The sequence below is a fragment of the Manis javanica genome, chromosome 13 (genome assembly GCF_040802235.1).
Source record: "Manis javanica isolate MJ-LG chromosome 13, MJ_LKY, whole genome shotgun sequence".
Taxonomy (NCBI): domain Eukaryota; kingdom Metazoa; phylum Chordata; class Mammalia; order Pholidota; family Manidae; genus Manis; species Manis javanica.
In genome coordinates, this window is record NC_133168.1 from 95,758,623 (window position 1) to 95,783,990 (window position 25,368).

The window sequence follows — 25,368 nt, forward strand, 5'->3', positions numbered from 1 at the left end:
CAGGCTGCCATGGGGCCCGGTCTCTCCCTCCCACCCCCGTTCCTCCTCCAGAGCCACCCTGTGGTTGCCACAGGGATTGTGGAACAGGCCCTCCACCCACCTGGCCTGCAGCTCGGGGTGGGACCTCCAGGCCCCAGCTGGCCGGGGCTCGCGCACCTGGTCGGCTCAGAGCCTGGCCAGCGCTGAGGCCTGACGGCCCAGCTGGTTTCATTTTGAGCGCGTCTCTTCCCCTTCCTCACCCCCTTCCCACCCTGGACCCCCGCTTTCTGGGAAACCCTGCTGCAGCTTCCTCTGAACTGTGTTAACCCCGAGAGGCACGCCGGGTTCCGCCTCCCGGACCTGAGGCTTCCTGCCCTGCACACACCTCCGCCCACACCAGCCGGCTGCGTGCACTCCTCCCGGCTCCGCACCTTCCAGAAGGTTCTGTGAGCCCTTACCGTTCCCTTGCCTAGCCCCCTGCCACACCGTGTCCCAGTCTCCGGACACAAGAAACCCCATGGTTTCGGGCAGGGCTGTCCCCCCGGCCACAGGCAAGCCAGGGTCTGGCCTCTGCTGGCTGGGTGACTCCTCGACCAACAAATTCCAGGAGAGTTATGGGCTAAAGCAGGGTTTCCTCGTCGGCACTGTGGGCATCAGGCTGCCCTCTGTGGGGGGCTGTCCTGGGCACCACTGGAGGCTGAGAAGCCTCCCTGGGCCCCACCCACTCGATGCCAGGAGCACTCCAGTGTGACAACCACAGATGTCTCCTGGGTTGAGGGGGCAGGACAGTCCCCACTGTGACCTGACGGGCTAACTGACAGCAGGGTGTGGGGGTGAGGCGGGCGGACACAGAGGGCACAAAGGACTGAAACCTGCATGCAGACCACGCTCCCACGCTCCCTTACTGGTTACCGAAGAAATGGTCGCAGTTTGCCTATATTGGGGTAAATAAACAGTATCATCGGCTTCACCTGCTTCTCTTCCCTCATTAACTGAGGCTGCCGTACTGGTTCCTGGTTTTCACCACAGATATTTAAGCTGTGCAGTTGAATGACACTGGTGACTGCATCTGGGGACTCGGGGGCAGGGACCTACCTGGGACCTGCCCACCGGTTCTGCAGACCATTTTTCTTTCCATTTGCTCCCCAGCTCCACCGGGAGCATTTCCCTTACAAGCGGGGGAGAGCAGCCCTTCCCAGGACCGGTGCGACGGGGTGTGAGAACCCCATGGGATGAGGGGCAGGCGGTGGCCCGGAGCCCAATGAATAGCATATGCAGATGAATCCTGCCCCATCCTTCACACACCCTGCCTGGCTGGGGGCAGGGGGCTGTGCTGCTCATGGAGGGGGGGCATCTTTTGCACTGGGTGGTCCCAACAGGCTGTCGGCTGAGCTGCTCAGGACTGAGGCACAAGCACACGGTAAGGACCCCGGGGACATGGGGGTATGGAGTTCTGGGTGAAGTGCTCTTTATAATATGATGAAAATACTTTCTTCTTTCAAACCAAGTGCCCCACAAAAAACAAAAGAAAAACCCACAAACCAAAGAACACCCAACACAGGATTCTCAGGGGCACCAGGTCCTTCCCCTACCTTTGCTGAGGTCGGACTGAAGGGCATTGTGGGTCCCGGGAGCTGCGTGTCCACAGAGCCCCCGAACACAGTTGTGCACAGGCCGCCTGGGTTTTTTTTCCAGAGCCATGTCAGGAGACCCCCCCAAAGCGACAACCATCATGCGTTTCACTGAGAGCCTGCCCTCTATGACGAGGAGCTACACCCAGGTTGCTGGGATGCAAGGTGGTGTCCCAGGTCTGCGTGTGGCTGCCCCTGGCTGGATGGGAGGGAGCCGCCAGGCCTGGACAGGGGCTGACCCTGCGGTGCCTAGGGCGCCGGGTTAGTGGGGCCAAGTCTGGGGGTGTTTGCGGGGGATGGGGTTTGAGGGGGACACCTGGGGACGTGAGGGGTCAGTGCAGACACACTTGCGCCAGGCCTCAAAGGCTCTGGCATGCTCCCTGCTTTCCTGGAGCCTGGTTCTGGCTCAAGAGTGGGAGGCCAAGGGCCCAGCTTCATTCCAGTCCTTTCCTGAGGTGCCAAGGAATCTGGTGAGAGCCACAGACCAGCACACAAGGCAGCCAGTGGGCAGCCAGCCTCGACTGATGGCCCTGCGGGGGCACCTACACCTCTCCCCACCCTCCTGCTTGTGGGCCCGCCCGCCTCCCCTACTGATTCCCAGTTCTCCCTGCTTAGCCTGCTGCCAGCAGGGGTGCACGGGAGGTGCCACCAGCGCCAGGCTCCCTCAGACCCATATGCTGGGTCCTGGTTCACCTGGGCTGGCCATCCCTGAGGAAGCTCAGGCACCCACGGAGCGACACCTTCCTCTCAGTTGCCTTTTTACTGTTTTCTAAATCAGGTGAGAATGTGGGGACCCTCGGAACTGGTAGGAACCTGAAGCTGGCTGAAGGAGCTGCCACGTTGTCTCCTTTGCTGTCCACAGAAAAAAACTACAGGAGACTAGAAGGGCCTCCCTAAAAGGAAAAGGATCCAGCAGTTCCCAGAGGGCCACAAGCCCCTGCTTTCAGCTGTGCCTTCTCCAGAAGCTTGCACCAGGCCCCAGCCCTGCCTTCCCCTGCAATTTGCCATAGATAAATATCAGCTTGCTTCAGGCCTCCAGGAAGTACCGAGGGGTTTGCTCAGAGCTTCACATCTTCAGGGAGCTCAGAGAGGGAGCCTTACGAGCAGCCTGCCCTCCACCACTTCCTACTGCCTGGCGGCCCAGAGGCGGCCTCCTCTGGCCGAGGCGGCTCAGCCCGGAAAGCAGCAAGGCTGGTTTCTGGGCCTTGGGCCACATATAGACCCCAGCAGAAGGCCTGGCTGGACATCCCAACAGATATGGCCTCAGCCCCATCGTCTCATTTCCAACCAGCTGCGGAGGACGGGTTAGAGGGCCTGAAAGGGGGACGGGCCTTGGGCAGTCACTTGCGATTCGCTGGGTGAGCAGAGCTGACACAGAGAGCCACCCGCCCACATCTGTCGGCTGGGAGGCGTGGGGGCGCCCGGGGCCTTATCTGCTGGATCTGCTGGGGTTTTCAACCACATCGACAGCTTGGAAACCCAACATTTCCTTTCTGTCGAGCCGAGTGTCGTCAGCTCGGCTGCCTCGGGGAACCATGAAGCACAGGAGGAGAGGAAGATCCCTCCCGGGGGGCAGCTCACGCTGTCCCGGGCACAGGCAGGGGCGCTGTCCCAGGCTGCAGGACAAGAGGCAGAAGTGGCTGGGGGATGGGCGCCAGGGTACCCAATGCGTGACTGCTCCTCGCCACTGGACCACCCCAAAGGGGGCAGCGCGACACGAAGAAGTGCAAGGAGGGGGACTTGTCTGCCTACCCGTCAAAGCGGAGCCCACGCCTGATGCCACCCCACTTCTCGGTGGCCTGGTCAGCTCGGGGCTCAGCTGCCCCGCGGGAAGCATTCCCACCCAAAGAACAAATGGACCAGAAGTATGACGGACATGTTTGCTTCTCTTTCGCGGTTTTGTTTGGGTTTTTTAAACCTAAGTAAGCAGGTTCTGAGAACACAATACTGCCACGTCACCCTTTCTGAGACCAGAGGGCCACATGGCTGTGACAGGCGTGAGGACGTTCAATGTTCAGACGAGTGCGCGCCGCTCCGTGGAGGACGGGGGGCGGCGAGGGGTGGGGGGGAGCTGGTCTCTCCTGGCAGGAGGGGCACGGCATGGGCAGGCCACCTGCCGGACCCTGCCACCCGGCGTCACACGGCAGCGCGTGTGGGCGTGCTGGGCTGGTTCAGCCGCAGCGTTTTACACAACCAGCCGGCAAAATCGACTTCTTCCGCCTCGGACCGTTTGATGAAGGTGTGGTTCTGAAAGGGGAAGAGGGGCCCTGTGAGCAGGCTGGCCCTGGGATCTGCAAGCAGGAGGGGGGGGCCAGCCTTCTGCTCAGCCTTGCCAGGCCCTCTGGGATGAAAAGCCAAAAACCGGGAGTGTAAAGCGCCCGTCCCGCTTCACCGAGGACGTGCTCAGGACAGGGGGGCACTGCGCCTTGCTCACGTGAGCCCAGGTGTCCCCTGCGGCTCTGTGGGGAGTGAGCACCCCCAGCGTGACAAGCACAGGTATCTTCAGCATGGCCCAGTGTCCCCTGGGGGCACGACTTCCCCACCCCCAGTAACATCCTCTGCTCTGAACAGCAGACTCTGTGATGACAGTAAGGTCCCTACACGTCCTGTCCAGTATGGCAGCCCCAGTGCATGAGGCCCTGAAGCCCTCAAGATACGGCTGGGGTGGCTGAAGGGCAGAACTGTGTATTCTACTCCGTTTCAAGTGATGTCGACTGCCACCCCAGGGAGCACCCACACCATCCCACGTGGGTCAGCAGAGCACCAGAGGTCCCTCGTCTGGGGGAGCTGGGGGGGGTGAGCAGATGCAGGGGTGTGCAGGGGAGGGCATCTCTCCAAGGGACAGCAAGGCCCACCAAGGCCCAGAGGCTCCACTGTCACCTCTGCAGCAGGCTGGGGGAGGTGAGGCCATCCTCCTCTTCCTAGAGGTCTGTGCAGGCTGAGGGGGCAAAGCACCCAAGGTGAAAGGACGCCTGTGGCTTGGGGCACCAGGGGGCAGTTACGGTGTCAGCTCCCAGCCTCAGACAACCTGACTTGGGCAGAGAGATCTGGCAGGTTTCCCCTAACAGCGTGGACCTGGAGAGCTGGGGGGTGCGGCGCGTGGGGGGATTCAACGTGAACGCGGCTCTCTATTCCACGTGCCTGTGTATTTTATAATGAGCACCAATTTGTGTCTGCGCCTACACCACAAATTTCTCTAACACAGGTTACTGGAAAACCTATGTCAGACACAATAAGGAGTTTCCAGAAAGAACCAAGCACATGCAACCCCTTCCAACATGGCACTCCAGGCCCGGCTTTCTACCCTGACCACAGCAAGTGTAACTGCCACCAGGACACATGGGGTTGCACAAGGTGCACAGGGCCTTCAGGGAGCAGGCAGCACAAGAAGAGGTGGCGATCCCCAGGGAGGACCGTCCTGTGCAAAGGCCCTGAGGTGGACAGCAGAGGCTGGTCCTCAGGCAGGGGCACAGGGACTCTCTGCCTGGCATGGCCCAATTACTTAGATTTAAAGAAGGGGTAACAAGCCCATGGCCTCCCTGACCTGTGGAGATGCTGACGAGCCCCAGAAGGCTTAAAGCCCATTGTCCAGAAACACACCAAACCCAGGCACAGCTGGGCCCTGGTGGCCCCTGGCAGGGGCCGTATGGCCTACACTAATGGATAAGGCAGGCACACTGGGGTCTCCAGCTGAACCCACTCCAGGGGCTGGCAAGGGGTGAGGAGGAGGAAGAGGCCCTGGGTGGCAGGCTGGCATCTCTTACCATGAGCATCTTCAGATCGGCTCGCTCTGCTGGGTTCTTAATCAGGCTGCAGAGGACGAAAGGATGGCAGACAAGATGGGACAGTCAGTTGGTGGCCATGCGGACCTGTGTTTTGAGCTGTGACCGGGCAGCCCGTCCCTGGGCCCTGCCCATCAGAGCCTGGGCAGGGCGAGGGCAGGAGAGTGCATTCTGCTGTCCCTTTGCTGTCTGGTCCCCAGGGGTGAGAGGCCCCACCGCTGCCCTTTGGTGCGGGCAGGACGCATGGGGAGGGAGAGAGGGGTGCAGGTCTGAGGCCAGGACAACAGGGAAAGGGACAGACGCTGGGAAACCCCTGCCCCTGCCATCAAGGGCTCAGCGACAACAGCTACACTGCTAATGAAAACCCCAAATTTGGGAGTTTAGATGTAAAAATGGAGCTTTTTCCTTTGAAAAAGCAGAACTGCCTAAAAGCAGCTGCTTACAGCAGCCTAGGTTGAGTGCTAGCTGTTCACACACAAAGGAAACCTCTTGCGTGGGTATGAAAACATTTACACGGATCACTGGGTTTACGCTGCACCATGAGGCCAGAAGTCGTGTAAAGGGCCAGCAGCGCCTTCACCACCACGGGCGTTCGCGGCGGTGAGCTAGGCAGTCCCCAGGCAGTGGCTGGGGTGGCAGCACCCACTTGTCCCGACACGCAGGACGGCCTAAAGCTAAGTGGGCAGCCCCAGCCCCTCCCTCCTGCTCAAGACCAGTTGGCCCCTCCCAGAAACCAGCTCAGGTGGCTTGTTGGGAAGCTGGTGGGTTACAGAGCTTGAGGGATTAGGAAACTGAGGTGCCTGCTGGCAGAAGGCAAGGTGGGAATAGCATTACTTCCAGAGAGCCTGAAATCCTGGTTCACTCTGGGCTCTGGGGACAAGCTGGGGACAGCAGCTGGACACTGACTCAGCAGTCTCGGCAAGGGGATCTGGCTTCTCAGGTGAGCTCCAGGTGTCCCGCCAGGTGCTGCCATCCACCTGGCATTCCTGACCGCAGGCCTAGCAGAGTGGCCCGGCCCAGGCCAGGAACAGCACATCTAGGGCGAGGGCGAGGGAGTGGGCGGCCCATCCCCCGAGGCAGGTGGGGCTTCTGACGGCCTGGCACCTGGCCCGGCCACACTGAGACCTGCTGGAGGCCATGGCACCTTACCATTTATTTACAAACTCCTGGAAGTCCTGGGTGAAAATGCCGCTGGGCAGCTTGGGAGGTGGCTGTGGGAGAGAACAGACGGGTGGGGGGTCAGCTGCTCAAGGAGGGTTTTGGAATCAGAGAAGCTGCCTCCCGGCCCTGCACACGTTTGAGGCCAGCATGGTGCTTTTCGGGGACCCGTGAATGCACCTCTCCTGGCCCCAGGCCCTTCGCCTTGATGGAGGTGGGCAGCACCCACCCTTCCTTCCAGCAGCTTCTCCAACAGGCCCTGCTGCCCATCCTACCAACCGGGTCTGGCTTCCAGGGGGTTCTCTGGCAGCTCTATAGAGGGGAGCAGAGCAGGGCTCACCCTCTTATGGACAAGGGTGGGCATTCCTGACCACGTGTCACGCCACCCAGGCCACTTCCCTTTGGGGGCCGGATGGGCTAAGGGTCTGGACCATTGCAGGGCAGCTACTTCCAGAGGTTTGGGTCTGAACGTGGGGCAGGCTGAGGAGCATGAATGGGTGGGTATGAGCGTGTGCACTGGCAGGCGAGGCAGCAGGCGGACTGTCCTGGCGAAGCCCACAGGGCCTTCTTCTCTTCAGGGGTGGGAGGTGCTGGCAGCCTCCCTGGGAGGACGTGTGTGATGGGCCAGGGCGTCGCTGCCAGGGGAAGGGAGAGCTGTGTCACCAGAGCCACCTGCCCTGTTTGGAGCCACAGATCCTGTTCACCTCGACACCCAACCCTGGGGCCGCAAACTGCTCAGCTGCCACATTTCTCTGCCCTGACTCCAGCCAGGGAGGCTGCCTAGGCCCTGCTGAGGGCGGGCTTGGGGGTTGGGGCCTGCCCTGCCCCATCCCAGCTGCAGGCCTCTATGGAGGCTGCTCATCCTGCTGCCTCCACCTACTCATCAGTACAGTGGAAATATTCAGGATACCGGCTCCCTGGCTGGGCCCTTCCAGGCGTTCTGTGCCTCCATCCCAGAGCAGTGGGTTGCCCAAACTTTCCCCAAGGAAGTGGGGTTATTCATGACTTCATGCACAGTGACTCCATGGTGCTCAGAGAAAGACACTGGGGCACAGAGCTCAAGGAGGCCCCTGGCTCCCTGGCCCTGGGGCAGGCGGGGGAAGGAGGGTGGCGGCGGGCTACAGGGGAACTGTGGTCGACTTCATACCTGTACAAACATCAATTCCCCTTGGGGAGGGGTAGACTTGTGCAGAATCCAGGAAGTAAGGCCACGTATGTTTACACCTGACAGCCGACCACTGAGAACATTCCCAATGCCCCACCCGCTGGCAGTGAAACCCAGTGTGCGCATTAATTTGCTTCTTTCTGCTAACATATTCCAGCAGGAAGAGCTTAGATCTGCCTGTGTGAAGACATGCCGGAGGCTTCAGGTACACACCTCATTCACAATATAGTCCAGCAGCTCGAAGATAGCCATGGCCGGCCGGCTGTCCATCCCGTGACCTGCCCGAGGGAGACACAGAGAAGGGGTGAGACAGGCTGGCGGCCGCTGCGCTTCCATTGGGCGTCAGGTCTGATCATGCTGAACGCAGCCGAGCACCCCTCTCCCCACCTGCCCATGTGGGCCTAAAGCAGAGACTCCTCCGACCTGAGCTTGCCTCCCTGGGAAAGTGACTTCTCTTCTGCACCTCTGCTGAGTTAAACAAAACACAGCCCAGATGAACAGGAGCATTTTCTGAGAAGTCACACACTTGGCATGGTGCTTCCAGATTGTGCCGAACTCACAGCCCCTGCTTTCTGGCGCACAGGCAGGGCTGGAGGGGGGGGGTGACCGCTGACCAAAAGCAGCGTGACCCTGCCCGGAGCTGTGGGTAGAGATGGCATCGGGCCTTAAATGCCACCCAGGAAAGATGGCTGGCCAGGTCCAAGTCCAGCAGCTGGACTCCTGCCTTCTGTCTGCTGTCCTGAAACGGGCATTCTAGCAGTGCCTGGGGGAGGGGCTGGCAGGTGGAGGTGGCCCGGCACAGGCCGTGGCTCCTCCCTGCGGGAAGGTGCGACCACATGGGGAATATTACACAACGATGAAAAGGAGGGCAGCCCTGACATGTGCCACAACACGGATGGACCCCAACACACAGCACTGGGTGAGAGACGCCAGACACACAGGGCCACAGGGTGTGTGACCCCATGGCTAGGAAATGCCCAGAACAGGCAAATCCACAGACAGAATGTAGATTTGTGGGTGTCACGCTGGGGAGTGACTGCTAATGGGGATGGGGTTTCTTTTCGGGTTGTGGAATGTTCTAGAACTAGACAGAAGTGATGTGCACTTTGATGACGATAGGTACTGAGCTGTACACCTCGGGATGTACACGAGGAAATCATATGGTGTGTGAACTCGACCTCAATGAAGGTGCTGTCACACAAACAGACCCACCATCACCCCTGCACGAGCCTTTGGACTCTCATTTAATGCCATTCCCTTCCTATCACTTGACTTAAAAAAAAAAAGCTACAGAACCTGAAGTGCTGCTTCCTAGCTACACCCCAGGCTTTGACTCTCCCCCGGGCCCCTGACCATGGCCGAAGCATCAGCCTGAACCCCCACAGGCAGCTGCACCAGGCACGAGTGCTCCCTGGGACCCAGCTGTCCCCAGGGCCGCCGAGCCCCCTGCCCCTGCCCACACTGGGCTGTGTGTGTGTGTTGGGCGGCTCCAACAAGCCACCCAAGGAAGTTCTGAGTCAGGTTCTTTTCAATTTTGGGGCTCCCTGGAAGGCCCGGCCCCCACACAGCAGCATCTAGGCTGTGGGTCTAGCAGTGTTCGCGGGCACTCCTTCTGACTTTTCTGTATGTTTGAACGTTTTCTTGATAACATGTTGGAAAAAACAGCCAACCAACAGCTTGGCTCAGCAGTTTCCGGATCCCGCCAGCTGGCAACAACAGGTGCAGCTGCCCAGACAGGACAGGTTTGGGCCGCTGCTCACAGTGCTGTCCCGACTCTCAGGGCCACACAAGGCCTGCTGACCACAGTTAGCACGACCCGCGGACAGCTGGTGCCCAGTGGGGCTAGAGGGGAAGCAGCTGTTGTCCCTAGCAAGGCGTCCCCTGTGTGGGCCCCTGCCCGACCAAGGCGGGAGTCTCAGACTCAGGCCATACCGCTGATGGGGCGTCCGGGGGGTCTCGGCCGTGGCGAGATGCTGTGTGGCTCTCCTTCCGCCCCATCGACCATGGGCCGGCCAAATATGGCTTCCAGCTCCTTGGCATCTGGTGGGGGGATGGGGTACCTTCCGATGGACAGCTCCACCAGGGACAGGCCCATGCTCCAGATGTCTGACTGCACGGAGTAGTGAGTACCTTGCAACCGCTCTGGCTGTTGGGCGAGATGGAGGGAAGACACGCCCAGGAGATGGGTGGGAGGCGGAACCCGAGAGCAAGCGCTGGCCGGGGAGATGGCATCTCTGTTGTTCCCCCTGCAGCACTGCCACCCCGGCCCCTGCTGCCCCTGCAGGGACCAAGCAATGGAAGGAAAGCAATTGCCCCTCCTCCCTTCATGCGCCTAGGGATACGGAAGCCTCCCAAAGCCCAAATTCTTAGCACTTTTGGAAAAGGACCTTTCCAGAGAGAGGGCGGGAGCGCCTCCCTTTTCATGACAGTTCCCATGGACTTCTCAGAATCTGCCCCTAAGGCCACCCAGACATTTCCTGAAATACCCGAGGGCTAGTTTCCTGGCTCAGAAACTGCTCTCCTGGTGCCAGGGGGAAGGGACCAGGCAGGCATCTCCTGAGAGAGAAAGACCTGAGCAGTGAGATGACAGGAAATGGAACTTGGAGGGAAAGGAGAAATCCAGCAAAAGCAGAAAGTCTATTATGGGGAAGTACAGGCTTCTGGAAAACAGGGAAGAGCTGTTGGGAGCGGCTGGGGATAGAGCATGGCGTCTACACGCGTCCAGATGGACTTACAGACATGTAGGACCGCGTTCCCACGAAGGAGTTGGCCATTGAGTCAATGAGTTGCCCGCTCACCCCAAAATCGCACAGCTTGATCTCCCCTCGGGAGTTGACGAGGATGTTCGACGGTTTCACGTCTGAAAGCAGAGCCCTCAGGGGTGAGGCCCTCTGGGGGTCCGGTCCGCCTGCCCTGGCCGCCCGAGGGGGTAAGCCTGTCGGGCCTACCTCGGTGCATGATCTGGTGCTTTTCCCGGAGATACGCCAAGCCCCGCAGGACCTGTGAGAGGCCACAGGGTGGGGGTCAGCAGGGCCGTGCTGGGAGGGGGTCTCTCCTCTGGACAGGCCTTCAGACCAGACCTGAGTGGCCATGGCATCTGGGACAAGCTCAGGGACCCTACTTCAGGCAGGGGTGAGCAAGGTGGCTAAGGGGTGGCTGTGACCCCCATGTTGGTGGTGGACACCCAGCTCCCCTGGTCTCACACACTGCCCAGGGCCGACACTGCGAGCCCCTCAGTCTTAGAGGAGGAGGGCGCGGGCCCAGGGAAGTGGAGACAAGGCCCAAGGTCCTGGTGTAGGGCTGAGTGTCTGGCCTGGTGGCCCTGCCTTGGAAGCTGTGCCAGCCAAACTGGCGTCACCTGCTCAGTGCTCCGGAGCCAGGGCCGTGCTAGGACCGCCGACAGGTGGCTGTTTCACCCAGAGAGGGCACACCAGGTGAGGTCACATGGGACACCATGTGCCTGGGGCCACACCACCAGCATCTCAGGCAACCCAACGCCTGTTATGTGACCGGGAAGCATCATCCCGATTTTATGACAACTCTTTGTGGGATAAGGGGGCTACTAACTCCCACCACTGGCGTCCAGGGGCTCCTCCACCCCAGGCCGTAAGGAAGGGGGCTGGAGCAGGGGCACAGCAGCCCGGGGCAGGCCCGCACACTTACCGCGATGCTGACCTTGCCCAGGATCTCCTCGGGAATTCTCTTGGCTTCTTTCAACACCTGGTCCAGAGAGCCGCCGTCCTAGGGGTGGTGCAGGAGAGACGAGGACAGCCAGACTGAGCAGCTGGCCAGACCGAGCCAACAGCCATACCGGGGTGCTCAGGGGACACTGAAGTGGTAGGTGTAAAACCAGGCACTTCCTGGGTTCCCCGAGAGCTGGAGCTCCATTTCCTCCACAGCACAAGGAGGCCTGACCGCAGCCAGACCCGACCTGCCAGCCAAGAGGCTGGCCCAGCTATGGACGAGAAAGGATGCCCAGTGCTCCCAGGCAGCCCATCCTTCCCGGAACTGAGGCCCGCGGCTGGTCGGCGTGACTCAGCCTTTCAGGGGTTGCCACGGCAGCAGCAGGCGGAGCAGAGCCACGGAGCAGCGTGCCACGAGGCCTGCCTGGCCAGGCCACCAAGCTGGCCAGCAGAGCGGTTGCAAATGAACCCAGCAGACCACTGGTTCCTGGGACCCAGGTTCCAAACACAGAATGTGGCAGCAGATCTGAGCAGGAAAAGGAGAGGGCATGGAGGCCATGGGGTCACGCCAACTGCCTGCATGCTTCTCTTGAGTCCCTGGTCCTGGACAAAGGGACCTCCTGCCCAAAGGCGCAGGGCTCCCTGGGGATGAAGCGATACCTCCTCCCCAGCCTTGAGGCCTTGTCATAGGTTGTCTGCTGTGCACGGGCATGTCCTATAAAGGACCTGACATAGGTCATTCCAGATGACCCGCCACCCCACCAGGGTGTGGCCCCAAATCCACCTGACAATCCAGTGTCTCGCGCCAGGTCACCCAGCAGCAATCGGGAGCCTAAAGCCCAGTGTCGCCAGCTCCGGCCCGGGGCACCTCATTAGAGGTGGAGCCCCGAGGACACAGGCCCCCAGGCCCCCGGGGCGGACTCACTGAGTCGGGAGCCTGCTGGGGTCTCCTCCCCACTCCAGATGGGAACTGGAAGGGAAGGCTCGGGGGTGAGGTGGGGGGCCTGCAGCCAAGTGTTCTCTGCCTGGCTGCTCGGGGGCTGCAACAGCCCCATGGCCTCCTCAGGATGCCCTCGCTTCGCCCGGTGCAGGGGAGAAGCCCGCAGTCTGGGGGGTGCCTGATTAGGAAGGCCACGGCCGGGCAGTTCTAGAAGACCCAACACGCTCTGAAGCTTTGGGAACCTGTGCTGGACTCTGAACTGGCTCCAGACTGAGGGAGAAGGACACGTGCGCGTGCGGAGCGCGGCATGCCTGAGGGGGAACCCACAGGACCAGGCATTCTGGTGAGGCTAGTCTGGCCAGGGTGCCCGGCCCAGCCCCGCTCCGCCTGCAGGGCCTGCGGCAATCACTTCCGTTCTTGTCTTGCGGTTTATCACCGACCTTAAATCCTGCTGTAACCCCGGCTTCCCAACACAGCTCCTGTCACTCTGAACCCTTCAGAGCTGCCATACGTGTGCTGAATGTGGACGTCCGGGAGAACAATTACCAGGAGGCTGCAGCGGGCCAGGCGCCAGGTTGGGGTCTTGAGTGTCAGCTCAAAACGAATGTGATGCACACAGCACTGTTCTCTCTAGGGCAGGGGCACTCCCCTCTGCACAGCTGACTTCGGGCTGGGTTACTCTCTGGGGAGCCATCCTGGGCACTGTGGGTGCTGAGCAGCCTCCCTGGGCCCTACCTGCTTGATGCCAGGAGATCCCCCAGTTGTGAAAACCACAGGTGTCCCCAGATGTGGCTCTGTGGCCCCCAGGAGCAGGCTCGCCCCCAGGTGAGACCCCTGGTCTCCAGCTAAGGAGAAGGCAAGCAATTCACTCAGGTCACGTGGACAGGATGTGGTACACAAGGGATCACCACCTCTTGGCCCCCATTCCCTCCCTCTGCATGCTTGTACACTTTCGTTTTGCACACGTGGGTCTTGAAGTTGCCCTTTGATTAAGCAAGTAGAGCCTGGGTGCAATTTTCTCCTAAAAAATTCAAATGTAGATACACACTGATACCCCAGCACTTCCATTTGCCTCCCTTGAAGTGTGACTTAGATTCTTCCAGATCCTTCTGTGCCTTTGCATATGCATCCATATGCACAGGGAAAGAGTCTCAAAAACATATATAAGTGGGCTCATGACATACTTATTTCCTCCTTGGGGATTTTCTCCCTCTGCATGTATGTGCTGGTTTTATTTCTCCGCTGCAAAGTGACCTGGCATCATTCTATGCCCCCACTTACTGACGCATGCATCTGAGCTTTCCCTATCATGGAACTGGGGAGGACCTTCTGCAGCGCGTTTGACTAGAGCCCAAGAAATACCCAGGGGTGCCTCCGGGAGACCGGTGGGCTGCTCCCCAGTTTTCCCTGGTGCAAAGTCAGGCCACTGGGAAACTGCCAGCTCTGCTGTTTCTTGGCCTGAGGCGTCAACTTGAGCTATCCAGGTAACGTCTGGCCGTTTGCGGTATATGTGGGCTGCTGAGCGACGGAGGTCTGTTCTCCAAAGCTAGAGCTGCAATCTACCAATGGGACCAAGAGCCCATTTCCCCATGAATCTGCATAAAGAAACCTCACCCTTTATTGGGGAACAGTCTGACAGAGTGGGGCTGTTGGCCAGGTAGGGGGGTCACCTGACTGTGCAGAACGGGAAATGAATGGCACATGAAAATATGGGGAAGCGGCTGCAGCAACAATGGCAAGGACTGACATTACTCAGTGTGCGTGTGTCCCACGCACTGCTCCTGACGCCAGGCAGGGGTCAGCTTGCCTCGGCCGCACACTGGTTGAGAGGTGGCACTACCGTCTCCCTCGGCTTTGCAGGTGAAGGTGTGAGAATCCTGCCCAGTCATGTTGTGAAAGGGTGCCCACCTCAACCACCATGGCAGGAACATCCCCACCGTGGCACCGAGGGAACCAAGCAGAAATGTCCCCAAAACAGGAAACCTGTGCACACACGGCTCGGTTCCAGGTGGGGATTCCTCAACATGGAGACACTGGGAGGTGTGGTGTGGCCGGGCAGAGGGCCCCCCTTCTGTTGTTTTCATGTTTCTTTGTCTCCTCACGCCTCCCTCACCCAGAGCAAACCCCCTGACTGCTCATCCCAAACCCTAAAATCAGTGGCCCCCAAGTTTTGTGGATAGTAAATACTATCAGTAGGAAGCAGGGTGCAGGCCTCACCTGAGCACGCGAACCCTTATTTGTGTGTTACACGCCCATTTTACTGTCTTCCTGTGCTCCTTATAAAAGCAAACAAAAACTGACCTAGGAAGTTTAAAAGGATGAGCACAATAAAGAGAACTACTAGCATGCTCCCCCTGGTTCCCAGGAGCCTCACACAGGAACCCGAAGCTTGAGCTGGGACGCTCCATGTTCAGAAAGGGGAGGAGACGCCCTGGAACTCCCACGATGTTCAGGAGAGCAGGGAGAAGAGGCCATGGGCACCGGGGAGGACGGAGAAACTGCAGCACCAGGGAGGCCCCCCGGATGACAGAGCGACTTCCCATCTTTGATTCTCATCTGCAGTGACCTGGGCAGGTGGCAGACCCGGTCCCTCTCTCCAGGTGAGGACAGGGGCTCCAAAGTGCAGCTGCCTAGTATGGATCCCGCAGCTAGCGAGGGGCAGGGTAGGGGGTGGGGGCCCCACCCCAAGGGCACTGTTACACTGCCTTCCTCGCGGGCGCTTGCTCAAATTCGTTTCCTGCCTTCATTACAAAACTGTCAGAGGAGGTAGTCGTTTGCAAGCTATAACCGAAGCCACTGTGCCTAAAGCCTCCCGCACCCTGGGTTTTGCAAGGGCCCGGAGGACCTGAGCTGGGATGGCAGGGCAGCCGGCAGCTCCATACCTGCTGGTCACGGCTCAGCAGAGGGTCGGCAGCGTTTCCTCCCACGCCTGCAGCTCTGACCACTTCTGCTTTCATTACACCCAATCCCACCCAGCTCTGAGCTTAGAGACCAGTTTCTTAATGAGGGGGAGCGTGAGGACCAACCATGGTGGCTTTAAAAAAGACAAGTGTCTGCGCTCCACACCAGAGCCTCTTGGGGCACAGACATGTGCTGGGGTGTGAACCCGGGTCCTGCCTTTCTGACAGCTCCCTGGACTGCAATGGTGCTTGGAAACACCGATCCAATTTTTGATGGCATTTACCCCTGCACAGTGATCCAACCTGTAGGACTTTATCTCCTAGGCGTGTCCGCACAGGGCTGGGGACACACAAGGCAGCAGGGCCTGGGGACAGCCTCGGCGTCCGCCCATGAGTGTGTGGTAAGCTATCCCACTGGCATCCGTGGCTGCTGGAATACTAGACAGTGGGGAAGATGACGGGGGCAGCGCTCTGTGCCCACAGGAGCTGTTTCCCCCATGGACCCACTGAAAGAATGAAGTAGGAAGGAGGGTGTCTGGGGTTTAGAAGATTGACAGGCAGGGAACAGCCCCGGAAGGATCCCCTCAGCAAAGTTGGCTGTTGCCCCTAAGGAAGGGTCCTGGAGGGTCACGGGCTGCCCTTGTCCCACGTGACCCCGTGGACGGCGCAGCGCTCACCATGTGCTCCATGCAGATGCTGATCTCCCCGTCGCTGTAGAAGGCCCCGTAGAAGCCCACGATGTACGGCGAGTTACACTCGTGCAGCACCTGTAGCTCTCGGATGATCTGGTTCCGGATGGCCGGCTTGATCTCCAGGTGAATCAACTGCGAGGGAAAGGGATGGGCTCCAAACCAGGCCTCTGTGGCGCACCAGGAAGTGGGGGCTTCGGCCCTTTGTTCGTGATGTGCTCAGGACAGCACTCAAAGCCCCGTGAGCAATCTATTCCTATGTACCTACCTGAGAGAACTAAGAACACATGCCCACACACAGACCTGCACACGTGTGTTCATGAGAGCGTGGCTCACAGCAAGTAGAACATGCATGCTACCCAGGATCCACCAACAGATGATGGGTAAACGATTGTGGTCCATCCACACAGTGGAATATTACTCAGCCACGAGAAGGAGTGGAGCATGGACACACGCCACGTGATAGACCCTGAACACGCGGTGCTCAGCAGGAGATGCCAGACACACAGGGCCATACAGTCATGCCCAGAACAGGCAAATCCAGACAGAAAGTTGGTCCACGGGTGCCAGGGCCTGGAGAGGGGAGTGGAAAGTGACTGCTCATGGGTCCCAGGTCTTTTTGGGGTAATGAAAATGTTCTAAAATTGACGATGATGATAGATGCACAACGCTGCAAGTATACTAAAAAACTGAATTTTGTACTCTAAGAGGTAGATTGTACAGTACGTGAATCACATCTCAGTAAAGCTGTTTAAAAAGAAACTGCAGTGGAGCAAACCTTTTCACTTAGTTACAGGGGGACTACAGTGGGAAAGTGCCAGCCTTTCCCAGGTCCCAGGCCGGGACGCCCCACCTCCAGGCTAGAGACAAGGCAGAGAGAACCTCTGGTCACCACCTGAAGATCCCAGCTGCCCTTCCACTTGAGTTCAAGTAAGCAGACAGGACTGTTGCCAACTTTAGCATAACAGTTCAGAAGACGGGAAACCAAAAGATCATCTGGAGAGATGCAGAAAAGCTGACAAAACACACCAAGAGCAACTCCCAACTGCACACCCCAAACGAGCCAAGACCACTGCCCAGCAGAAAGAGCCGAGGCTGTGGGGCTCCGTCTTGGCTATTTGGAATCCCAGTGGCTCCAGCCATTGTGATAAGATAGGAAAAAGGTGTATTTCCAACTGCCTGACAGACAGGAGCCAGGTCACAGGGATCTAAAACTGATCACCATCAATTCTACGGATGTTCGCATGGAGTCTGTTACGTGCCAGGCCAGTGACAGGGAGAAAGATGGCAAAGATGGCTCTGCTAGGAGACACATGTCAGGAGGGCAAGAGGTGCAGACGATCCTGCTGCCTGAGGAGGCGCCCCAGCAGAGAAGTCACGGAGAGGTGATCTGGGCCTGGAGGCAGGTGGGAGTCAGCCACATGGACAAGGTGGGGGTGGGCATTTAGACAGAAGGACCAAAACTGCCCCTGAGAGGACAAAGCACCAGGGGTGCCAGGGAGGCACAGGGTGTGGGGCTTGTAAAGCAAGCCTTCTGGATCGACTAGGAGCCGCCAAGGGAGTGCGGGGAAAGAGCAGGAATGGGAGGCAAGAGGCACATTCCTGGGCACGTGTGTTGTGATTTTCCTTGATGACGATTCTGGGGGAGCCGGGGTAACTGTCCCCATTGCGCTGACAATCAAGTTCAGGTTCCGACACGTTATGCTCTCGGGGGAACGGGTGGGGAGTGGTCAAGTCTGGATCAGGGCTGGGTCCACGGAACGCCAAAGCCCATGCTCTTTCCACACGACCACCAGGGTCATGTGAGCCCCAATAACTGATTAAACAGGAATGGTCCTGGTGGCTGAAACGAGTCACCAAACCCCTCTAGGAGTTCAGGGCAGTTTCCACTGCAGAACGGGTCTGAGTCAGAACGGGCATGGGAGACACAAACTGGAGAGGAGAATGGATTCTGGGGACGAAGCCCTGACAGTGTCCACCAGGTCAGGGTGGACTGCAAAGGGCAGACTCAACAGGGTTCACACCCAATTCAGACCCACACTGCTCGGCCTCAGCTTTCTCATCTGTGAAATGGAGCTGCTGTTCCATTTAAATGAGAACATGCATCAGTGTTTCAGCACTAGCTTTGACCCAGAGCGATCACTTCACAGACAGCAGCCAGTACAACAGGTGGCCTCCGGAAGGTCCCATAAGCATACAAACAAGTGAGGCGGCGGGAACGTACACGTGAAGCCAACAGCACATCCCTTTGCTGGGAGAACAAGGATGTCAAGGGAGCCCGTGTGCGTAGGAAACGTGCCCCCCTCTGAGGCCTCTGCTGGCCCGAGGGATGCACAGGCTTTGCTCCCAGGGTTCTCGGAAGGACGCAGGAGTTGGAACACATTTATGAACAGGGGTGACTGCAGAAGTTGGGACCAGCCTGCTCAGGTCATACATAACTGCTCTGCCCCCTCGTACAACTGGTTAGGAGAGTCCTCTGCCTGTCACAGGGACAGGGGGACGTGGGCAACAAAGGCTGCTGGCCCCCAGAGCAGGCTCTGCACAGGCCTTCTGGAAGCTCCACCCAGCCCACTCCCCTCTGCCCTGTGGGCAGGCCGCTTTGGAGATCTGGTAAATTGACACACTGGTAAGGTGTGCAGTTCACACCCGGGGTGTTTGGGAGTCCACTGAGGGCAGTGAAAGGACCGAGGCCACTGCTTCTTAAAAACCGTGGTGCCCGTCAATTTTCCCATCTGTGCCCTCAGCAGGTGTTCCCCCCACCTCCCGCCAGTCTGGCCAAGGGCTCCCAGGTCACCATGGAGTTACAGTCCTGACCCCCAAGACAGCTAGTGATACAGCCCCCCTGTTCAGGGTGCTCACCCAGTGTCTGGAGGCACCTGCTCTGACACTGTGCTGGGCGAGGCCATTAGGTACCCACAGCCGGAGTCTGTGTACACTCTACAGGCAACAGAATCCGGGGTCCCCTTTCTCCAGTCATGTGGACCTATTTCAACTGTTCATTCTGAAAGAGCTGTAGATCACAGGAGAGATGCAGGAGCAGCAGCTGTGTACCCTTCGCCGACGGCGGTGTCTCACATGCCCGAAGGACAGCACAAATCCAGGACACTGACACCAGGACTGCACTGTAAGGAGGTGAAGAACTCACCTGCGTCCCACCCCCGTCCAGTTTTAAACTCCTAAATTTTACTTTGAAGGCTTTCATCAAGTTGTAGACAAACTCCTGGACTCACATTGACCTCACGGCCTGTTGGTGGCCACCAGGAAGACTCCCAGGCTGGCCTGAGAGCCCTCGGTCCCTGACACAAGCTCTGACCAGCACTCTGTTCTCAAGTGCCCCTGTCGCTGTCTGCTTTTTCATTCCCCAGGCTTTGGGTTATGGGAGATGATCAGAGATTTCTGGGGCTGGGTGATGGGAAAGAAGAGATTTCTGGGGCTGTTCTGGTTTTAAAAAGGCTGCCTGCAGTATGGGGACAGAAATAGGTTTCAGGAGGGAGGGTGGTGTTCTGGAGGCAGGAGAAGTAGCTGCAGTGCTAAATTCCTGCAGGAACCAGGTGCACTGCTCCAGGGAACGCCGGGGCCTGCCCAGAGCCACCCTGGCATGGGGCGCTTGGGATCCCAGAGTATGACTAGGGAACTGCAGGACAATGGGCTTCCAGAGAGAGGCGGCTCTCTCTGTGTGAAAAAACATGCTTGTGTGAACTAGATGATTTGCCATACAAAGTTCCCCTGGTCATGTGCATAGGAGCTGCTGTCCCCGAATGGTCACATCCTCCTCCATTCTCTGCGCCTCGCAGGGATAATTCTGGCACGCTCAGTAGGGAGGCTGTACTGCCACGATGGCCAGATGAGGGAGGCTCGGGACTTCGTGGCACCATGGTTTACACTGAAAGATGAGGTGAAGCTTGATTTCATGTGTCCATCTGGTCAGGCACGGTACCCAGCTGTTTGGTCAAACACCAACCAGCCTGGGTGTCACTGTGAGGTATTTTTTTTTAGATGGGACTTAACATGGAAGTCATCAGACTTTGAATGAAATCGATGACTTTCCCTTATCACTTGGAGGCTTTCAGAGAAAAGACTAAAGTTTCCCAAAGAAGAGGGACTTCTGCCTCCAGGCAGGTGTCCAGCCCCTATGCCCCAACCTCCAAGCCTGTCCCGCAGATTTCAGACTCGCCAGGCCCCACAATGGCATGAGCCAATTCCTTAAAGTCTCTCTCCCCTTCACCCCCACCCCCGCCTCACTGCCAAGGGACCCTCTCACTGTGGCCATGGAGCCAGCAGCAGGGCCACCTGGGTCTGCAGTGCTTCCTCCTGGCTGTGAGGTCAGGGTGATGCCAGCTCTAAGGGGGCCTGGCCCTCCTCCTTCCTTCCCCCAAACTCCGCGGGTCGCCTTTCTCACGCCAGTCTATGAACAGTCTGGACATTTCTGAGAATCTGAATTTAAGAAGCTCCAGAAGGCAGAGGTCAGGATCAGAAGGAAGATGTGACCGAGGCAGGCGAGCACCACCGCCTCCTAACTCGCAGCCTGCGGGCAGGGCCTCAGACCCGGAGCCAAGCGGAAAGCAGAGCCCTGAACCTTTCAGCCGACTCCCCCGTTTCCGGGGGCACCTGCCCCCACCACAAGCTGCCCCCACCACCACTCTGCTGCCGGCCGCCTCTCACCTTCCTTGCCATGATGAGGCCCGAAGGTCTATGCTGGACCTTGGTGACCACCCCGCCGTTCCCAGCTCCCAGCTCTGAGATCCGCTCGAAGTCATCATCCTTGAGCTCCCCGACCTTGGCCTTCTGGGTGAGGAAAGCTTCTAGCCGCTTCTTCTGCTGCTCATCGAGTTCTAGCTCCTCTAGCTTCTTCTGGAGGTCCACCAAGTTGGCTCTGCAGAGACCCCAAGGGCAAGGGTTAGCAAAGCGGGCGCCAGCTGGAGCAGATGACTCGGCCCCGGTCAGGGTGACTGTGCGGTCGCTACATGGCTGGCCCCAGGTGTGCGGCCAGAGATGAAATCAGGCCCGATTCTGGCACTTGAGGCGCGCCTGTTACGATCTAGCAGACAAGATCCCCTGTGGACACGCGGCTGACCGGGAGGGAAGCCTGGCTCCCAGAACTGAGGACACCACCTCTCCCCCCACGAAGGCTGGGGGACTTCGAGACCTCGGGACTGGCTCTGGCTCACTGGCTCTGGTATTAGACCCAGGGGTCCTCTTTCTGGTACCAGGGCTCCAGACCCCACCAGGAGATGAGGGAATGGGGGAGGCGAGATGGGGGGGGTCAGGCGAGTGAAGGCCCAGGCCAGGACGCCTGCCTTTCAGGACAGAAGGGCCAACATCTCATGAACAGACTCAGAGCAAAAATCAAGAACCACTGGGCAGAAGACAGAAGCTGCAGCCTACAAGTCTTTTTTTTTTTTAACATTTTAAAATGTATACTTTAATAAAGATAAAGTACATAAACAATTAGGTAAGCTTGTGGAAAAGCTGACCAAGATACATAAATTAGGAGCTACAAGTGTCCATCTAAATTTTCTCTATTTCATTTTTTTTTTACAGAATACGTATTAAAATTGTTTAATATATGACTTCTCATTTGTCATTTTGGAAGTCCTTTATTGTAAAGACTATTCTTTTGTCTGATGACAAACAGCAGCCACACTGTCAGTGATTATTCTGGAGCTCCATGTTGGATAAATTCAATTTCTTCTTGAGACACAAGTTTCCTTCTGTATTTCTGGGGTAACGTTTTTATTACTTCTGCTGTGTCTGGTGGACCCTGCTGCATCGGCCAGCATGGTGATTTACTTCCCTTAGAATGCTGTGGAATCGAAGAAGAGGGAGATGGCAGTCCTGTTGATCTCAAAACTTCTGATACATTGGGTTCAGGATTCTCTCTTCTGTCAGGGAACCTTATTAGTGAGGTATGTGGCTTGACTACCTGAACGACCCTGCTGGCAGACGCCATCTTGCTGCCCATCATGAGCCCCGAGAAGGGGCAGCTTCTGGGCGCTGGCGAGCCGCAGCGATAACAGGAGTTGTGGGCAGCTAGCCCACAAATCTTTATGTGAGTTACTCTAGGCCCACGAGGGGGAGAGGCGAGGCATGGCTGAAACAGCACAGGCATTCTGCCCAACCAGCATGTTCTTGTATCCTGACTACCACTGTAAACATTAGGCACTTACGTGCACACACGTTCCTGGACCCAGTTATTAAAAAAACCACCATCTACACTGCACCTTATTGGGTGATTCAAGGAACAGCCAAGGGAAATCTGACAATAAGCTCTTGTCACTAATGCCTTGACTTTGAACCAAATCCTGGAGAAAAAAGCAGATCCCTATAACAGCAGGTAGACTTTAGCTCAGCACACACAAGGACTAACCCAGTGCTGCTCAAAACAAGTAAGATCAGAGCCATGTGTGCCACTAAAAATTTTCCAGTCATGGTTAAAAGAAAAAAAAAAACAGGTGAAATTTTAATGTATTTGGCTTAACTCATCAAAAACACAAACATTCAAGGTATAATCAGTATAAACAAATGAATGAATATGGACTTTTTTCATGTTAAGCCTTTGAAATCTGGAATGCACGTTACACTTACAGCTCCTCTGAATTTGGATAACCACATTTCACGTGCTGGCTATGGCCACGGACTGGTGGACCAAGACAGTGGGTGCAGCTCTAAGAAAAGTCTCTAGAGGAGGATGGGCCATTTTGGGAAGTCCTCAGCCACCAATTCCTGAGGGTCTTTAAATCCAAGGTTGACTGCCCTCCTCAGGGAGACCTCACAGGTGGGATGGGAGTAGGGGATGGAGGAGGAGACTGGAGTTCTTTCCGGAACCTTCTGATCCCCAAGTTCGACCATGACTGACCTACAACTTAAAGCAGCACAGAAGAGGTGCACAGGTGATAAGACAATTATGGAGAGTGGGACAGATGCCACTGGGCAATGTCACCTGAGCTGGTGCTGCAAAGGGGACGCTCGAAGGCAGGGGGCTAGGTGCCACCTCCTGAGCCCAGAGTAGGGCTTTCAATACCATCTCATTCTCAATTCTCAAATCCTCCTGGGAGGGTCTCTCCTAGTCCCAGCCCACACGGGAGAACAGGCTCAAAGAGGTTCACTTGCCTGAGGGTCACAGTGCAAGGAAGTGGCAATGGCTGGAATCAATCCCGTGTCCTTCCTGACTGAAAGCCTGCGCACATGGCCCCTAGCAGGTGCCCGCTGAATGCCTGGTGACAAAGAGGTGGGGACGAAGGGAGGCAGGCAGGCTGAGGAATGAGGGTACAGGACACCATTCCTTCCTGCAGGATCCAAGAGGCAGCTTTTGAGGCCAGACCCTGCAAGGTCTCCAGGGCTACCCTCTGACACCTAAATGCATTCTGGAGTCAGCTGATTAATCCACTTTAAATGCAATGGCAACACAACTGTGGTTATTAAAAAACCCCTGGAATTCCAATGGCTGGCTTTCTCTACCAGGGGAATTCTTGCGGGGATGAAAATCAGAAATCACATGGGAGAGAAGAAAACATGAAGCAGGGGCTCTCCTGTGAGATGAATGAGGAGTGGCTTTTTAAAAATAAGGAACATGGCCCCACATTGAGTTGCAGGCTCAGAGACAGGAAGATGTTAACCGTGCACACATGTGCATCAAGATTCTCTTTTATCCAGTTTGGGAGGCCTCAAACATGCCATTCGCCCCGATACCTGGTTCTCCTGGTCACACCACAAGCACAGTAAACAGACCTCAGCCAGGAGCCTCGAGGACAGTCCTGCTAGGCTTTGGCATCTGGGGCCAAGCTGTCACCCTCGTGTGACTTCACAGCACGTGCCCCTCACACAATATGATCCCACCATCCGATAACCCCATCCATCACCCGATGCTCCTTTCTCTGTATCTCCCCAAGTCTCCTGTCCCCCTCAATGGCCTCAAACTGCCCACATGGCACCAGCCACCCAGGCTTTGCTTATTTATTTCATTCAACACCTCTGCTCATCTGCCCTCAGCGGTCAAGAGAGCCCCCACCCCCCACTTCTTTCCTCCACTGCTCACATTTCTCCTTACACCCCGCCCTTCCAAATCCTCCTCTGGCCCTGCTTCCCCAGCCTCAGTGGCTCCACCCCAACCTCCACTAGCAGCATCTTCTCATCTGCCCTTTTAAGTCTCTCAGGCTCCCTCTCCCCATTCCCAGAGACCCTCACTTCTCAGAGACCCCCACCCCCGTACTCATCTCTCAGGGACCCAGCTCACCTCAACAAATCCCCTCCCCCTACTCTGATCCGCTATTCAGGGACCACCCTCAACCCTGTTCTCTCCCCACAGGGACCCTCCCCAAGACCCCTCAATCTGTCCTCACCACTCAGGAACTCTCCTCACCTCCTTCTCCCCACCAGGGCCCTATACTCTGACCTCACTACATAGGGGCTCCCTCCCTCCAACTTCAGAACTAGGACTTGCAGACCCATGCTGCTCTCAGGAACCCTCCCTCTCCCCTCACACCCTGGATTCACTCCTCGGGGGCCCCACACCCGGTCTTTTCCCTGCAGGGGCCTCCCGTTGCCCTGGTTCACTCACTACTCAAGCACTCACCTCATCCCGCCTGGCAAGATCCCTCCTTCAATCTGATTTCACTAGCCAAGGACGCCCTCCCCCATCTGGCTGTTCAGGGCCTCCTCACCCCCGTTCTCCCCTCTCAGGAGTCCTCTCTCCCCTGACCTCTCCACTCGGGGTCCCCTCACGCCGATTTCACCACTGAGGACCCCCTCTCCTCCGACCTCGGTGCTCAGGGACCCCTCATGCCATCCTCTCCCCTCAGGGGCCCCCTCCCCCTCGACCTCACTATTCAGGGTATCCTATTCCCGTCTGCAGAATACAAGGTCTCCCTCCCCACTCAGGGACCCCCCCCCACCCGTCCCCTCCCCGCCCCAGCCCAGCCCACTCACTCGGAGGCGCCCTCGCTGGTGGGGGACGGGCCTTCGGCGATGGCGGGGTTGATGGTGAGCGCCGGCAGCACCGGCTTCCTACGGGCCAGCATCGGGGCTCCGCGGGCCGGCGGCGGCGGCGGCGCCTCTAACCGGGGCCCATAGGGAGCGGGCCGGGAGCGGGCGGCGCCGATGCGAGCCCGGGGCTGTGGCCGCGGCCTAGGCCTGTGCTGGGGCGACGAGGGTGAGCGGCGCTGCGGACCAGGGTCGGGGGGCGCCGAGGGCACTGGGCTGAGGCCGAAGAGCCGCCGCTGCCGCAGCCACCGCCGCTGCCGCAGCCACCGCCGCCGCCGAGGCCCGACAGAGACTGACGCTGCAGCGGACGCCGGGAAAGCCGAGGGCGGGGAGAGCGGGCGGCGAGACCGCGGGCCGGCCTCTCGCGAGAGACAACGCCGGGAGTCGCTCCGGGCACGCCCCTCGCCGCGACGCATGCGCACCAGTCCGAGGCCGCCTCTCGAAGGGGGAAAGGGGCGGAGA

General features: G+C 58.1%; 1 protein-coding gene and 1 pseudogene across 5 annotated transcripts; both read right to left on the reverse strand.

The window, feature by feature from the left end:
- Positions 1-3,478: 3,478 nt before the first annotated feature.
- On the reverse strand, positions 3,479-25,237 carry MAP2K2 (mitogen-activated protein kinase kinase 2). 5 transcript variants are annotated; one of them, XM_073220465.1, is made up of 12 exons: positions 24,853-25,076; positions 23,038-23,141; positions 20,590-20,800; positions 15,916-16,062; positions 11,379-11,456; positions 10,664-10,715; positions 10,451-10,575; positions 9,648-9,861; positions 7,929-7,993; positions 6,542-6,603; positions 5,375-5,420; positions 4,348-4,548 (listed from the first exon to the last, which is right to left on the reverse strand). In XM_073220465.1, the coding sequence occupies exons 3-12, from the start codon at positions 20,599-20,601 to the stop codon at positions 4,363-4,365; spliced, it is 987 nt and encodes a 328-aa protein (XP_073076566.1). In that variant the 5' UTR covers positions 20,602-20,800; positions 23,038-23,141; positions 24,853-25,076; the 3' UTR covers positions 4,348-4,362. The 5 variants fall into 5 exon arrangements, 4 of the variants coding, with proteins under 4 accessions (XP_036874423.1, XP_073076566.1, XP_073076565.1 ...); XM_037018528.2 differs by lacking the exons at positions 4,348-4,548; positions 23,038-23,141 and adding an exon at positions 3,479-3,857 and having other exon boundaries at positions 24,853-25,218; XM_073220464.1 differs by lacking the exon at positions 23,038-23,141 and having other exon boundaries at positions 10,514-10,575; positions 24,853-25,237.
- Positions 20,818-23,029, reverse strand: LOC108385047 (alpha-ketoglutarate dehydrogenase component 4 pseudogene; annotated as a pseudogene).
- Positions 25,238-25,368: the final 131 nt, after the last annotated feature.

What these genes read in the sequence shown, in the direction of transcription:
- MAP2K2 (XM_073220463.1), bottom strand. Translation starts at nt 24,944, where the DNA reads ATGCTGGCCCGTAGGAAGCCGGTGCTGCCGGCGCTCACCATCAACCCC. An exon ending in GCCTCATCATGGCAAGGAAG is followed by an intron (nt 16,063 to 20,589) that starts GTGAGAGGCGGC and finishes TTTCCCTCGCAG; the next exon opens with TTGATTCACCTGGAGATCAA. An exon ending in CCGATCTGAAGATGCTCATG is followed by an intron (nt 4,549 to 5,374) that starts GTAAGAGATGCC and finishes TTGCCCCCTCAG; the next exon opens with CCTGCACAGACCTCTAGGAA.